Source organism: Chamaea fasciata, unplaced genomic scaffold (genome assembly GCF_029207755.1).
Source record: "Chamaea fasciata isolate MVZ Bird 193981 ecotype frontalis unplaced genomic scaffold, bChaFas1.0.hap1 SCAF_12, whole genome shotgun sequence".
NCBI classification, from domain to species: domain Eukaryota; kingdom Metazoa; phylum Chordata; class Aves; order Passeriformes; family Sylviidae; genus Chamaea; species Chamaea fasciata.
Genome location: NW_027094097.1, coordinates 12,454,440 through 12,472,214, shown reverse-complemented (window position 1 = coordinate 12,472,214; position 17,775 = coordinate 12,454,440). Strand labels below are relative to the sequence as shown.

At 44.2% G+C, this 17,775-nt stretch overlaps 1 protein-coding gene across 2 annotated transcripts in view; it reads right to left on the bottom strand.

Moving 5' to 3' along the window:
• The window catches only part of CMIP (c-Maf inducing protein), a 129,754-nt gene extending 113,389 nt beyond the window's left edge, over positions 1-16,365 (bottom strand). For both annotated transcript variants that reach the window (XM_066194671.1, XM_066194672.1), the window contains exon 1: positions 15,424-16,365. In XM_066194671.1, coding sequence (XP_066050768.1) covers positions 15,424-15,720 — 297 coding nt within the window. In that variant the 5' untranslated portion in view covers positions 15,721-16,365. The remainder of the gene's footprint in view (positions 1-15,423) is intronic.
• Positions 16,366-17,775: the final 1,410 nt, after the last annotated feature.

Below are 17,775 nucleotides of genomic sequence, written 5' to 3'. Positions count from 1 at the left end.
GACATATAAAGCCACAGGAAAGGGCATTTCCTTTCAATGACCAGCTCTGCTTGGCCAACGATCAAGTCAAAATATGTAAGATACAACCTTTACACTCAAAAATTCCATCAAGATGCAGGACTCTTGATTTTGGCTGATTTCTAGTAAAAAGAAATACATATCCCTTTTTTTTAACAAGTAGCTACGTAAGTGGTAAACTGTATTTTTCTGTGCAATGTCTGCCGTGCCATAAAACTAATAAAAACTCAGTCTGAAGCACTGCCTAAGAGGTCACATGATAAACTATGGCAAATGCCATGGGATCCACCCCGTACTAGCCCTCACCTAAGCCTGCAGAGGGCAAAAGAGTCAGAAAACCAGGCATTTGGGCAAAACCAGAATCAGGGTACATCTGATTCCGAAAACTGTGATATCACACACAGCAAGACTGATTTCCCTAAGTGTAGCACACTCCCTTCTCCAGTTTAAATCTGCAAATGGTGGGCTGCAGTGTTTAAGGTTCTGCTGCCTTCACATGGCATCAGATCTACCCACCAGGAACACTTGGTGTCTGCAGGAGACAAACACCCATCCATTCCAGAACAGGCCACACAGTATCATTCTATTTCCAGGTCTCTGCAGAGGTATCCTAAGCCACATCCTCTCTCTTGAATATCAAGATATGCCTCTACTGCTGTGGCCAATGCAATGGCTGCAGATGGTGATCAGTCACGAACAGGAACCACCCATCCTTCTGCTGCACTGCACTGAAGAACCCAGCAGCAAACAGCTCCCTCCTCGTCTTCACTGCTCGTATTTCTGGGCACCAAGAAATGCACATCTTTACACAGCTGACTATGTCCCCACAGCTGACAGGTAACAGGGCAAGTGAAAATTCAAGCTACGCAGCAACAAGTTTAATACAGGGCAGATATGATGGACAACACACACACCCTCTTTCTACAAAGGTCAAGATTCACTCGCAACCAGAGAGATCCTGGTTTTTTCCTACACAGATGAGACTTTCAGTTCCCTGATGAGGAAATGAAGTGATGTGACATTAAGCAGCTCATGAATCTCTTCAATTAATGCATTCTGCACAACAGAGACTTCCAGGGAATTATCTGCAACCACAGCAGTGCCTCATTCCCATTGCTGCGTCCCTGAGAATGAGTCACTTCAATTCCCATATTCCTGCTGCAGGCACAGAGCTAAGGACTATTCCCTGCCTTCGTCAGGCAAATGGCTGGAATCAAACACTGAAAACTACTTGCACAGAACTTTAATTAAGGTTACCTTCTTTTCTGAAACTATGGGAGTATATTTACCACCAGCTCCCCACTTTTCATGCTGATTAGGGCTTATGCTACGGGAGGTAACATTTCCATCCCACCACCCTCAGGGAGCAACTGAACAATGTGCCAAACAACCATGCACAGGAGGGTAAAGAGGAAAAACAGAGTTCTGAGATAGGTGGAATGCCTTACTGCTCTCCATGATGTGACGGGTCAGGAAGATCAGCTTCGCCTGCAACAGTGCTCTCCCCAAGCCACCAAACTCTTTATCACTATACCATGCCAATTTAAAAGAGATTTTACCAACGTTAAACTAGCTTGGAGAATACAGGGACACGACTGTGGCTGGTTTTACACATTTAGGAATATCACAACTCTAATTAAAAATAAAAAATCCCCAGAAGAGACACAAAATCTGTGTTACAAGTGTTTTCAAAATTGAGAAAGCCGTTGCTGAATATAGCTAGTAGTCTGTGTTTCATGTGCTTTGCAAACTAGAAACACTGGAATTTTAGGCCAGGAGGGTGTCATTGACTAATGGGGGTTCTCCCTTCCCTCTGGAGTGTAGGTTTATAGAAGAATAAGATCATGTTCTCCAGGCAAGTTTATATGAAATGATTTATCTCTAGCCAGCTGCAGTCAGACATCTGCTTGTTTTTATTCCACTACAGAGATTCACACTCCCCCCTTATCTCCAAAGGCAGCCAAGATTATATCCAATTGTAAAGAGAAACCTCCAGCAATTATCAAAACTAAAACTTAAGAAGTCGAGTAAATTACAGAGGCCACAGATACACCCAAGTCCCACCTAAGACTGAAGAAGTCCTATTTAATGAACAGTGTATTGACTTCAAGGCAGAGACATCACCTCTGTATCCCATGGTTTACACACAGATCTGCCCAAATACATGAAGGTATTTCTTTGTTTTGAGAATCCCTCACACATTCCACGTGGGATCACACAGACAGTCCTCATGTGGTCAAATAAAGTTTGTGAACCCGTGCCTTTATAGCTTTTCCATATTAATCTGCACTCTGGGCATATATCCAATTAAAGCCTCATGTATAGATCACTGGGTTACTAACTGGCTTGCATACTGGGGGGAAGGGAAGTAACAAGCTCATGACTGCACAATTTAACACTGCCTCTGCTTTCACTTTTACATGCACCAGTCTTTTTTAATCTAGTCTTACCATAAATAAAGAGTAATGACGCTTGCTGAAGAGCAGCTCGGGTCCCTGCATGCTGGAACACACAGTAGCTGATGCAGAATGCATTTACATTAAACACAACTCCAGTGCAAAGCAGACAAGGTCTTTTCACAAACACGTTACAAAAACAGGAAGCAAAGGGGGAAACTTCACAGTGTTTGGAAACAGCAGAGCATTGTTTGTACAAGTTTTTCTTACAATTCCAAAATAAAAAAACGGCTAACATGAAATCTGAGCACAGCAAGAGCCTTAGATCAGACACAAAGGTCTCAAGACAGCAGCACTCAGAAGATCTCCAGGTACAGACTGTACAGGCAAGAAGATGCAACGGGTAAGTTTGTTCTCTCACTTCTGCTAAGAAAATCTGACAAGTAGAGACACAACCTCCTGAACCCTTGACGTTAAACCCAGATAATGATACACAGCACTGCATCTTTATCTCAATTAAAGCGGCTTTGATAAATGAAGAGGCATTAGGAAACACAGAACCCACCAAACGTAAACATTCCCTTCATTTTTTAACCGTGTTCAGAAGGGAAGGCACAATGGCACAGGCCTCACACACTGAGGGCTATCACTGCCCCGTGTGAAGAAGCTGCACTGCGGACAACATCCCTTTGAGATGAGTCAAAACGTTCCAGTCACAAGCAGCCACCACTCAGAGACTTCCCTTTTCAGCTGGAGCACACAGATCCATCTTCTCCTCTAGCCTAAAGCTGCTTTAATTCTTTCTTCCCATCACCTCCTTTCTTCCCCTTCCCTCTTTCAAGCCCACTCAGGCTATGCTGTAGCACCATGAACACACAATACATTGATAATGCCGATGAAAACCCCAATCCACAGGCACAGAGCAAGAGAGGACCTGCTCCTGGTTTCGGGTAAGCACCACTGAGGGCTGAGCACTTTCCCATGCTGTCTATCTGTATGAGGGAGCAGCCCGATACACGCTCAGCTCCCCCAACAGATTCTATGATTTCACCATATTTAAACTACATTAGTCAACCCAAGTCAACAAGAACATTTGAAATGACTTACAATAAATCAGGAGATTCATTTCAAGGGAAGCAGTGACATGGAACCAAAAGAAGAGTACTTTAGTGTTAGGAAAGAAGCCACTAGAAATATTTCTTAGTGTCAACAAATTTTTCACCATAAACACCACAGAAAGAAGACGATGCAGTCTTCAAAGCAAATGCTGGGCTGCAAAGGGGAAGTGGTTACCTGGAAGGGGTATGTCAATATTTAACACCAAAGTGCACATCCGGTCCTGCACATTTCATTTCATTTCAAGCTTTTCCAGCCTTATTTCCTGTTTCGTTCACAGCAATCACAAAAGATGAATTATCCAACCTTAGGAAATGTGTTTTCAGACGGACAAGACACGTTGACCATGTCCCCACTTTCACCTTCAGTAACAAAGTTCTGTGCCAACACAAGTTTTGCACTTGCTTCAATGTCCACATTATTTGATTGCAAAGTAGATGGGATTTTCAATGCCAAGACTCCACTCGAACCATCTGCTCCTCTGGGAGAGGAAGAGCCTGTTCCATGGCTCTGGATGTCAGTCTACTTTTTAGTTAAAAATTAAAAATCTTTCCTCAAAAGTCACCATAACAGCATTGACAAAAAATACAAAAAAAAAAAAAAAAAAAAAAAAAAAAAAAAAACCCACACACAAAGAAAGGAAAAACCTGGAGGATCTGAAAGAACCATGAAGAGTTGAAAGAAAAACCGAAGTAATCTTGAATAATTTGTACTTGCATAATATCTTTCATCAGCACTCTTCACTTCCATATAGGGGCTGCATTTCATAACAAACATGATAGGGAATATTACTTCAAGCCCTTATAACACAGCTGGAGTGGATATTCCTTTAGTAAGGAATATCTGAAGAATTGCCAATGTTCCTGCACTGAAAGAATAAGCTGAAGCTCCTTTTCCAATTCAATAATTGTGCTACTATAATCTATTTACTAAAGGCAGAAGTTCACAGCAATTGCACAGATTTTCTTCTGGTTTAAACAACGACTGAACGACATCTGTGACATGACGCTGTTTTCTCTTCCTCCAGACACCCAAATAAACCTCTCTGCTCTACGTTCCTGTGGACAAGGAACACAACTGCTTCACTGGACATGATTAATTTTCCACAAGGAATCAACAGGTACTCAGACTACAGGCATTTCACTGCTGAGGAGGAAGACAAGGACACAGATGGATCTCATTCAACCCAGTCCAACGAAGGAGATGCTGCGAAAAGTAAACGAAGGAGATGCTGCGAAAAGTAAACACGCTGTTCTTCAAGAATCACTGGGCCTTTCACAGCTTCCTTCCCCTCCTTCCACCTCCTTTCTCAAAGCCAGGATACTGAGCAAACTGTTGAGATAACAGAACACCACAGCAATCACCAGAGCGTTGTGGAGCCAGAGCATTCGAGGCAGGCACATGCTCACAACTCTCCGTCACTGACATCCAGTGCCCTGCCTGGCATCAACAGCCAAGGCAAAGAAATCCCTCCTTGTGCAACCACCCCTCCAAGCTGCCAGGAACAACCCAACACTCAGATCCCCAGCAACTGCATGGTCACCAGAAAAAAGACCGCAGAACTGCAGCATCTTACACCACTGACTCACTGATCCTCTGTTTAAGAGTCCACATGAAGTTCTACTTTCAGTTTCCTACCTTGTTACAGCTTACACTGTACCAACGAGAAACGTGGCGCTTTGAGATGCCTTTGCAATCATATTCTCCTCAAAGGATTCCTAAATTTATGAGCTCAACAACAAGAAGTTCGCATAGTAGTAAATCCAAGGTTTGAGAAGGGAGAGAGAACTGCCAGTCTTTTCACAAAAAAAGAATCGCAGCGCCCTGCTTCTTTAACAATTTTGCAAGCTCATTCTCATCCTGAAAATCTCAGTGCAGTCAAGGTTTCCCTGACTTACTCTTTATTTCTGAATTCAGTCTTAACAGCCTCTGAAGCAAGAGCAAAGTGGTAGGTTGTCAGAAGTGACTATTAGGAGAATACACAAAGCACACACGCTGCAGAAAGCAAAGACTTGAACTGATTGGCACCTGGCTCCCCGGCAGATATTTTCTTTGCAGGAAGATTGAAGGGTAGTAAGAAGAGCATGACACTCTGGGCCACGTTCTGCTGTCAGTCACTCTCCCACGCTTCCACTGATTTTTAATGACATTTACAACCATTAAGAAAATGAATAGCCATCAAAAATCAGGAGGGAAGATGCAGCCTAGCAGACAAAGCAAAGGAAAATCATTTCTGCTCCAGCTCCCACCAGTGATTTATCAGGAGCATTAGGGTAAGGTGTCCAACCTTAGGCCCTCCAGAGTGAACCACAGATGCACACACGAACTAAGAAGGAACTGCAAACTAAGCATGAACCAACAATGGCAAACATGTTTGATCTACATTTAAGTGACTCTTTGTTTTCTCCAAATACAAAAATACTAACCATAAAGCACTTTGAGATGGCTGAAGCACAGTGAAGTTGAAACACAAGTATTACTAGAATGCAGATATTATACTGTCATCCAAAAAATCATTTTTCCCTGTTTTCAAGGCCAAAAATAATCCCTCTTCTTTTTTGTTCACAGGTCAAACACACATTCATGTTTATGGAAAAAAACCTACACACCCTCAGTATTTTGACTAAAAAGTTGGCAAGTTTCAAAATCTTTTTTTTAAAAGCAGTCCCTACTTTTACTATTAATAATGCCCATCCCTGGAAATGGGTAACAAAGCCATTCAGTTTTATTCTAGACAGCAAAAACAGCCTGCTCACAATACTCACACGTTTCAGTACAGTAGCAAACAAACTTTTGTGGTACAACAGAATCCCACCAGAGCCGGAACCAGCTATGGTAAGAGGACCCTGTCAACCCCAAACATTTATACTCAAATAGCCAAAACAGACAAAGACTGGGAAGAAGAAAAGAAAAAGCAATATCACAGTTTCACTACTGAGAAATACCTGCTCAGTATTGTCTGAAATGTACTGCAGGGAACTGCACCATGGGGTATCTTTCGGAGATTTAAGGGGGAAAAAAAAACGTTATTTTAAAAATGTTGCAACTGTCTCACTGCAAATGCAATTACTAAATGTTGCTCAGTTGACGTTAACTGTCCACACAAAAATAAAAAATGAGGCCACTTTTTTGTTTACAGAAGTCTTGCCTTACCTTTGGGTTTACATCATCAGAAATCTCATCCATAAAATACACATGGACATTCACACATTTCAAAATGCACAACTTATTTCTGAGAGACAAAAAAAAAAAAACCTATTTCTGATTCTCATCTGCCAATACAGCCTCTCTTTAGGTCTAAAAAAATATTATGCAAAATATTAATGTAAAAGAATTGTATTCAGGAATACAATTATCTATTCTCAACAAAACCCTCTGATTTAGCTTAATCGCAGCTTTCTTCAAGCAACACTTACAGTGCCACATCTTTGAAAACAAAATCTTACAAATCCATTTCTGTGTGCTAATAAGGTTTGAGTTTTAAATTTTTCAAAAGGAGAAAAATATTTCACTTTATTTAGCCTTTTTTAAAGCATCAGAAGTCCAAGAAAGAAAAGCTCTTTAGTGACAGTGCCAAGCATTCAACATTCCCATTCTTAATATCAAGAAATTAGTGATCTGGAGTTTAAGAACCATTAGATACCCATTTTTAGTCATCTTTTTTGAAGTCCTGGTAATTACTCTTTGAATCAATGAAAGCAATTATTCCTTTAAATTTTTTTTCATCCAGTGAGAAAATCATGCAGCACTTCATTCACAGGAACAAGAACTTTAGGGAAGCTGCAGCATACTTTGAACAGTGCAAGAGCTCTTACCTCTGGAACAAGCCGATATTCTGAGCAGATGTGGGAAAGCGGCGCTCCCAGGGCCCAGAAGAGCCTTGCTCCATTTTAAACCTCTCACCTTGCCACGGCCTCAGAAGTGAACACGGCCACAAGGTGCAAATATCAAGCAAGGTAACAGCAGAAGCAGCATCTTCCTACACCTTCTAGGAATTAGGAGCAGCTGCCCCTGTAGAGGACCCACCCTCCTGCAAACTTCAGCCACCACCAGATACCACAGCAGCACTTCAGCAAATTTTGAGACCAAATGGGGAAAAGAGAGCTACTTGTAGCAAGCAGCATTTTTTTCTTAATAAAACTCTATTGTCTGAGGAAGGGAGACAGGACAGAGCTGGCACATGCCCCACAGAGCAGCAGCGATGGCAGGAGGATCCTGAGTGAGGTTTTCCCCATAGATGAATGTCACAAACTCACTTCCCACCAGGACAGTGCTGTCCAAATGTTGTCATAAAACGGGTGAAAGTGCAACAGCTTCTACACCAGTTCTGCCTAACAGGGAATTTTCCAGCAACCCTCTCGCTCATGGAAGAGCCATTCCAGCCACCGCAGGTCACTCAGCCCCCTGAGATCCGCCAAGCAGAGGGAGAAAATGGGTTTTCTGAGAGCTGTACAAGGCTGAGAGTGGTGTCAGCCATGTCCCCCAGGCAGCAGCCAAGTGCGAGCTGCACGGTGATCCCTCGCTGAACCCTCCTGGCTCTCTGAACAGCACATCCTGCCATTCACGTTACAGGCAATGAATGGTAATCCCTCTCCTCAAATTACCCTCCTGATTTCAACAGAGCGAGACCAAGAATGTACGTGACTGAGTGTACTTCCAGTTCAGATTTAAGTCATTGCAACTTGACGGATTTCTTGAGCTCAGTTAGTAATGGCACACATCTAGCAGAGACACTCAAATCCAGAAAAAACACGCGGCTTTTTGTTAAGTTTCTCAAAAAAAAAAAAAAAAGGAAAAATACTTAATATTATTTAGAAGCTTGCTAAAAACTCAGATTAAGGTAGAAGAACATAGCCTTCACCAGACCCTCATTCCCTGGACACCACAGTCTGTGACCCAGCAGGTTACTGGCTTTTATTTCCCACTCTACTGGCCCTGTCCCATCAGTCACGGGACAGCCCAAAGGCCAAAGTCAACAAATCACTTTAAGTACTGGAAATGGCAGCACTGGTAACAACAAATGTCCACAAATCCTGGAACATGAGTCCCCTCTTCCAAAACCTAGAGAGTATTTTTAAATTCTCCTGATTTTTAAGCCTAGGAAGTAAAGGCCTTTTAACTTCGCATCTGGTTCTGACTTCTTCATGATTTCCTCCACAACCACAGGAGCTAAAGCTTCACTCACCACTGACGTGATCAGTTACAATGTATGCTTTACAATTGTCTTTTTCCTTTCCTGGTGTTGTCCCTGCATTCTTAAATATTGTGCAAAACAGGAAAATTTTACGCAATGATTTAATAATACATTTTTTCTGGCACCAATTCCAGCCTGCCATGTTTCCCGCTCTCTTCTTCCTCAACAGTCTGGCAGACTGTGCACTGAAACACACCAGCTCCCTGATCCAGTTAAAAGACAGACAACAAATCCGCAAAAGGTTCAGACTGAGGGAGTGTTCCCCAGCCAGCTCATAGAGATTTTTCTCAACTTGACCCTGCAAACTGTTAAGCGCTTACAAAACATGGATTGACAGGGTATGGCACAGATGCAGAAATGAATGGCACAGGCCAGGGCTGACTCAGCCAGCACTGCTGCCAATGACACTGCATCGGCAGATGGTGCAAAAAAAAGTTATTTTATTGAGTGCACATACATGCACAAGCTCTCTGAATGGATTATACGTGAAGTATCAATCACCTTCAAACACCTGGGTGTTTGTGGAATCTAGCACTCTGTTATCTGTGAGTACACAGAACAAAAGTGATGCACCTAGCACTGCTCAAAACACCAATAAACAAGCCACAATCCACCCATGCAACCCACAATCTAATAACTTCTAAAGACTCCAAAAGGCTTGAACTATTTGAGGTAGGTCTCTTCTCCCATAAATCCTATATGAGGAGATGAGCAAAACCCTATTAGGTCAGGCACGCTTATTAACATGGAAGGAAACTATCATGTTAAACTCATCTGTTACCGAGGAACCTCAAAAGTACCAGCAAATTATCCACAATAAATTGAACAGTTCCAAAAAATCACTCTTTTTATTGGAACACCAATGCAGATGGGATGCTCAGCATAGCCATTCACCTCTGGAAAACCAAATGTTGAGTTTCACAGAATCGTAAAGTGGTTTGGGTTGGAAGGGACCTTTAAGGATCCTCTTGTTTCACCCTGTGTCACGGAGGTGACACCTTCCACTGTCCCAGGTTGCTCCAAGCCCTGTCCAGCCTGGCCTTGGACATTGCCAGGGATTTGGCCATTCTTTCCTAGAAGGACTACACCCCACCTTGGATGATCTATCAGATTCTTCCCATCACTATTATAATCACAGTTACAATGTTCCACTACAAAAAACAACAACAACAAAAAAGAAGTATTATCTCAGAGCTCCACAAAGGCCCGGCCCTGTGAGGTGCTAGGGATGCTGAGCTCTTCCAAGCCCTGCTCTGATGCAGGATCAGGTCCCATTGAAGACTAGAGGCAATTTACAGTCTCTCCCATGGGGACTATTACCACCACATAGTTACTAGCACCACATCTTTACTCCCTAGCCAAAACGAAAAATGAGGCGCAAGTATTTCTGAGTATCCTTTTTATTTATGTTCCTGAACATGTAAAATTTACTGGCTGGGTGTTAACACTAATAGCCTTGAGAGCTTTCACTCTGTCAATGAATATGGCTTCTGTTTTCATATTTTATAGAAGCTCTGTGACATATAAACACATACCTTAACACTACTGACTTATAAATATGCTTTTTAACCACTGCAGGAACTATATATGCAAAGGTATGTTTGATAGCCACTAAACAACTTTAAAGAAATACCGTTTTAGGTTTTCTTATGTCAAACTACTAACTAATATAGCAATAAAATACGTTTGTCACAGCAGAGCAATGTTCCATTAAATCATCAGGTCTTCAGAAAAATTTGGGGGTTGTTAATGCAGGCACACGCCTGCCTTCACTTGTGAAAGAGAATCTCAATTTCATCAGTACAGATAACATGGAGCAGTTTGTTCTCAATTTGAAGAGAATTCTAAATTGTCGTGGCTTTTATGCGAATTATGACGTTCGGTGCTCTTTCTGATGCACCTGAACCAAATACCAGGGAGACAGCAACAAACCAGAGCAAGCAAATATACGAACACCCAGAACCTACAGCTACCACTTCTCGTCAAATAAAAGCCATCATCTGCAACAGTCAACCACGAGAAATATTAAAGCTAAATAGTAATTTATCCTTCCATTATTATAACAAATCAAAAATTATCTTAAATTGCTTTATTATTTATGTGTTCACACTTATTTATATATGTAATGATGGCAGACACTCCAATCTCATTTAAAGTCACATTCGTAGAGCCTCATCAACAGTGCAGGACTTAAAGACAGCACTTGGATAACTGAACAGACTATTTTTTATTATTATTATTAATTCTACTCGCAATCTGGATAATACTACAATATTCCTTTATCAGGAAGGCTTTAAAAATTCTTCTTGTAAGATTGTTTTGAAACTTTTGAGCTCTGCATAATACTTCCCACTTGAGCTAATTGTTTTTAAAGGGAAATTTAATTTTTAGAAGTGTGTTTTTCTAACTAATGGGAATCTGTGCTAAAGTAAACAATGAGTCCAGCTTGATAGGAATTTTTGCTCTATCTCTACCAAAACAAGGAAGGAAAGACATGTAATAGCCTGCTGAAACACACGCAGTAGCAGAATTGTTGAATTTTAAAAAACAATTAGAAGACAATTTTCTACTCCACTTCTCCTGTTTGAAACAGATCATCTGCCCTGCCTCATTTAATATTAATTAGGTATGTTCTTGTCTCTAGAAGAAAACACAAATGCAGTTCCCTAATCCACTTACATTCTCGTTTCAAATGCATTTACGATCAGCCAGCTTGTCAATAAACTATTGTCCTCACACATCATGTCTGGACAGAAAAATGTTTAAAAGAAACTCAAGTCTTTTCAGGATTGTCACCAGCTTTGAACAAAACATTTACATTACACCCAGCCCACCTGCCAAGGCAAAACCGAGAAAGGGGAAATGGGCACAAAAAGCCAGTTTCCACCTCCTTGAAGGGTATTAATGAGTAACTTCAAGGCCTCAATAAAGCCTTATCTTTCCAGATGGGAATTAGAGAGGTCATCCCTAGCCAGAGACAATGAATCACTTATTTATTCTTTCCTTGTCTGCTGAACATACATATGTATCACAAGTCTTCCCTGCAACCCAGGACTTGAAAACTCATTGTCCTCAACATCTAGTCCTCACTGGTGCAAGAGAAAGAATGAAAGAGAAAAGCAGGGCAGAGACACGAAAGAGACAATGCAGAAGGATATTAAAGACACAGAACAGTCATGACACCTATGTTTAGACTACCAAAAATAAAATTTTACATTTCTCTTGAAGAAAGGGTTACTCCTAACCCCACCCTGCCCCTCCCAAAAAAAACCCCAAAACAACAAACTATGTAAGAAATATTAAATTGGACCTTATTTCTGTATTTGTTTTTACTATCACTTCCCCTCAAGCTGTGCAAGGACAGATTTCACTGGTGAAAGAAAAACCAGTAAGGGTGCTACATTTGAGTTTGGTAGGTGTTTATAAAATAAACATTATTCCTCCCATGGGGGAGAAAGTCAAATTCATCCCCAGGCAAGCTGCTGTCTGACAAACAAAGTTTCTAAGTGTCAAAATTTCCTACTGGGACTTTAGCATTTACAGTAACAAAACAGAAAAAAAGCTACAGATCTGTATTCACTTTCTCCAAAAACCTCTTTTAACCAGAATGAAACCCTGGACGTGATGGGAGTGGAACTGTAATGGTGACACTGTGCTATATTTAAGCAATTCCTTGAGAAATAGGAACATGAGGCAAACAATGGAAACACACATAAATCAGATGAAGTCCTAACACCTACAGTTACGGGACTGTCCACAAATTAATACCTTTCCACTTTTATTAACTGGGTGCATATACCAATTCAGAATACACTTGTTTTATTATTATTATTTAATTAACACGGACTTATATTAATTGAAACAGTCACTTGTCATAATGTCAAAAAATGCACTTCACAGAAAACATTATTTTTCCTCCCTAAATTTTGCTAAAATTAAATTAACAGGTGCTCCATTGCATTCTTGCATTGCACTTCTGCTTCCAAAAAAACTATCTTGTCAGCATAAAAATTGTAGCTGCCCAAAATAAACAACAAAACTAGTTATCTCTCAAAAAAAATGTTGGTAGAGTCTCATTATTTGGACTATATATGTGGGCACATACCATGTCTATTCATGGAATAAACTGTAGATGAATAATCCATACACAAACTAATGCTAACTTCTCTAATGCAGCCCAGGGACTGACAAGTAAGAGCTTGCGGGGAGAAGAATTTAATTCAAATATATGTCTCAAGTGACAATAAAAAGGATATAAAGTGCTTAGAATCAACAAATAACTTATCCTCTGTACTCAGGGACATAATTTGCCAGATCTGGATTTAGCTGTCATTACAACTTTTGCTTTCAAATGCAAAACAAAGTGATGTTATTTTATTCATGTTATATAGAATGCAGTAAAACTCGTCATGCCAGAGGATTTGCAAAGGGATGATGTGAAGGTTAATTACTGGCTGCTCATAAAGCATCCTGCCTGTCGAAAGCCCCATGTGTAAAAATGACCTTGTTATCAAAGCTGTTGAGTGCTCCCAACGCTCACTTTCAATGGACAGAATGGATAATTTTCTACAGCTCTTGAAAACCAAATTAGCTGCATTCAAATGCCTACCTCCAGTTTGAGGAGGTTTTGGCATTGTGCCTGCACCCCATTTCTGTAGGGGGTGGGGGTTAAACTACCACGGATTTTGCTTAAATCACATCTTTCCAGCTCAAAATGAAAAAGACTAAAACGTAGGTGTCACAGGACCAATGTCTGAAAGATACCTGCTAAACCCAACCACACAGGCAACAAGTGAATGCAGATCTTATCCTTGTCCCCTAATTACCCCCCGGAAACCAAAGACACTGCTTGGAACAATAAAGCACAGATATTTCTGTGAGCAACAGTATTTGTAGGGTGAGTTAGCACTGGGAAAAAAATGGTAAGGCACAAGACCAAGCAGGAAGAGCAGTGCTCAACAAAATGGAGCCTGCAATGCTACGCACAATGCTTTAGTATCTTCTTGCTATTTATACACATAAAATAATTAGGAATGAGAACACCTCAACATTAATTAAAGCACAGCCCCATAGGACTTGAGAAATCTTTTCAGAGATGGTTTCTCTGGTGACAGCTTTGCCAGCGAGCAGAGTTTGACGTGTCCTGTAAAAATACAACTTCATGCCTGGTACTGCCACATTGCAGAGAACAACCTCTGAAGCGTGATCATGCCTCTCTCTACCCGTATCCTCCTCCTCGGCTTAGAAATAATCAGCTCTGGGTACTGCCAGGAAAATGCCTCATCCCCACTAATATTCAACTCCTCCTCTACAATGATGGTATCTCAACAAAATGAAGAACTGCAGAAACTCCTCGTGCTCGTGTCTTTCAGGAGCTTTCTCCAGCAGTGCTCGACCAAATCTTCCTTCTCCCTTTAGGCAGCAGTTCTATCAAAGAAAGAAAATATTCCCTTGGAAACATCCTCGAGAGCCCAGTGGAAACGGCAAGCAGAGATGTCATTGTGGCACAAAAAAGAGCCCTGTGAGAACAGGCAGCTGGCCTACCTGAAGGTTAAAGTAGCTCCCACTGAAAACCTGCTCTGAATATTTCATGATGCAGGAGAGACATTTACACACACTATGTCTGTGTACCAAGGTGTGAAAAAACCCAACCTCCGAGCACAGCACAGGCTGGATGAAATCCATTGAAATACACCATTAACAGAAATCTACACAAAAGCCAATCCACTCTCTCGTATCAGTGCCCTATAGGAAGGCCAGAATGAAGCCATTGAGAAAAATGAGACATTTACATATAAAGCAAAAAAAGACAGGATCCAAGTACCGACTGATTAAAGAGCACTGTAAAACATGTTTTGTTAATCGCTTATTAGATAAAATCCGTGTAATCACTCTACATACTCCACAAATATTCAAAGAATATTGGCCATAAAATTTTAAGTCGGATATGAAAATAGAAATCATATTTTTCAAGACTGTATCCGTCTATTGTACATCTTCTGTAACGCTGATATCACCACCTCGCATTTTTCTCTTGCATCATTTTCCAGCAGGAAGAAAAACCCTGAAGGAATCTCCATATTTTCCAATCACGTTGCCTGTATCTGGGCAGGTTATGTGACCGCCAAACCAGAGCCCCCAGAGCAGGCCTGAACCACAGCAAAGTCGGCGCACAACCCGAGCCTTCTCCCTCGAATTAAAAGCATCCTCCACCTCCCTCACCCCCAACTTGGCCAAGGTGCCAGCAGGTATCTGCCGACTTTGGTTTCGGACAGAAAGGGCTCGGAATGGTGACTGTGTGTCGGGTCATGTTGAGAGAGAAAGAATTTTTTTTTAAAGGAAAAAAAATTCAACAACAGTAATAGCAGCAATAGTAGTCTTGCTCAGAAAATAATGATAATGATAATGATAATAATAATAATAATAAAAGCAACACCGAAAAGCTGCAAAAATAAACATCCATAGGATTACGAACAAGGGGGGGAAAAAAAAAATCCTTTCAGGCTGTTCGCCGGCATTCCGGGACCCAGTGGAGCCGATCCCCCCCTCGCCCAGCGGCGGCCGCGGGGGTCCCCGGCAGGTCCGGCCGCCCGCGGGCAGCGGGCGCGGGCATCCCCCGGCCCCGCGCACCGCGGATGCCCCGCGGCCGCTCCGTGCCCGCCCCCGCGGCGGCGCCGCCGGACCCGGGCGGGCTCTTACCGTGGCCGATGCGACGCTGTTGTCCGCCAGGGTCAAGTGGTGCGGCTCCCACCGCCGCAGGAACTTGGAGGTGAGGATCTTGCTGAGAAACGTCCGGGGGTGCCGGATGACACACACCTGGATGTCCCCCTCCTGCAGCAGCTTGTACCTCATGCCGTTGCAGTGGAGCAGGGCTCTCCGGCACGGCGCGGCACCCATTTTATTCCCCTCGGGAGCGGACATCTCGCCCAGCAGCGGCTTGCTCTCCTCGGGCTGCCTGTGGTCGCTGCCCCCGCCGGAGCCGCCGGTGCGATCCATGGCAGCCCCGCGGGCCGGGTCGGGGGTGGCGCTCGGCCGCCCGCGGGGACCGGTCTCTACGCTGGGTAGAGACGGGTACAACCAAACAAAATAAAATTCAAAACAGAAACTATAACAAAAAAAAAAATCCAACCCCACGCGGCAGATTAAATTTAAAATAAAAAAAAAAAACCTGCACGCTGAAAAGGAAAAAAAAAATAAAAAACAACAAAACCTGTCGGGGAAGATGGGGGTAGGGACTGAGCCGCACCGAGGGGAGAAGGGGGAAAGGGAAGCGATAAAATCCTTATTCAAACTTCCCAATCCGCCCCCGGCGGGTCACAGCGCCGCGTCCATGCTGCCGGGCGGGCGCCGGCCGAGCGGAGGGTCGGCTCCCGCGGGGGCGGCGGACAAAAGCCGGCGGTGGTGGCGGCGGTGGCGGCGCGGGGGGCTCCTGACGGCGGCGGCGGCGGCGGCGGCGGGGGCTGCGGGGCGTCCGGCCGCGGCTCCTTCCTTCCCCCCGGGGCGTGTGCGCGGGAGCGTGCGGCGGCGCGCGTGCATGTATGTGGGTGCGGGTGCGCGCCCGTGGGAGCGGGCGGGAGCGCGTGTGTGAGTGTGCCTGCCGCTGCGTGTGCGTGTCTGTGTGTGCGGGTCCCCACGCGCGCCGCCGCCGCGGCAGCAGGAGGAGGAGGCGGCGGGAGCGGCGGGCGCTGCCGACACAGCCCCTCTGCCGGAGCGGCTCCGCCAGCCGCGATTGGCCCCGCCGCCGTCACGTGCCGCCCTGCCTGACGTCAATGGCCGCGGAGCGGCTCCGGGCAGCGGCGGCCGCGGGAGGTGCGCGGGAAGCGCCGCGCCCCTCACGGAGCCCCGGGATGGTTCGGGCTGGAAAAGACCTCTGAGATCACCGGGTCCGACCTGTGCCCGAGCGCCGCCTCGTCAGCCGGACCGCGGCGCCGAGCGCCGTGTCCCGTCTTTGCCTTGAACGCCTCCAGGGACGGTGATTCCAGCACCTCCCTGGGCAGCCCGTTCCGATGTCTAATCGCCCTTTTTGTGCAGAAATCCCTCCGAACGTCCAACGCTAGTGCGGCACATCGGGGCGTGAGGCTGGGCAGGGCTGGAGGTGTGCGGGCACCGCCAGGCCCTTCCAGCATGAGGGGAACCCCCAGGTGGAACCTGAGGGAAGGGGGAGGCTCGGTGCGGCCGGTGTCCCCGGTCAGTGTCCCCTTCTCCAGCCCCCGGGCAGGGCGCAGCGCTTGTGACCGCGTCTCCTTCTAAGTGACAAATCGTCGCAGGTTGAGTTTTGAGCATCCTCACTCCAGCGTTAAGCTCTTGTACAACACCTGCACAGAATGATCAAGGAAGCCTGTGCCAGGCTGCTGGCACTTCAGCAGGGATATTCCCTTTCTTCTGGCTTTATGGGGAAACTGGGAAGGGCTGCGCTCCCCAATGCACCAGCCCTTGGAAGCCTAGGGAGAGCAGCACCTACTCACACTGTGCTGAGCAGAGTGTCTAGTGTCTTCTGATAATCGGTGAAGCAGCACAATCGTTTATCCAAAAAAAAAAAAAAAAAAAAAAAAAAAAAAAAAAAGGCAATGAAAAAAACTAACTCCCTTCTAAGCCCTCTAAACCGCTTAACAGCTGACGGATGCTGTGTGCAATGTGGATGCCATGCCCGGAGAAATTATACCATCGATATTTGCTTTTTTCTCAGTGGTAGAACTCAGATCTTGTTTCCAATTTCCTCATTTGCACAACCAGGTTGGGACCAATTAAAGAAAATACATTTTATGTAATACATGCACATGCCATTGAACGGTGGGACCCCTCACAATGCTTATTACCAAGGTCCAGAATTTAAAAGGAACTTAGAGGGCTGCTTTAGATCGTGCTTGCAACATATTCAGAGAAAGTATAAACCTTTATACTTGAAATACTTAAAAGTGTAAGCTCGCCTCTGATTGAGGGAGGTTGGGAGAGGGTCTGCTCTGAGGTGAGCCGATTATTCCAGAGTGTGTGCCCTGGCTTGGTTTCTGGTGGCATTTCCCCGGGCAATAGTTCTCGGATAGGTCACCATGC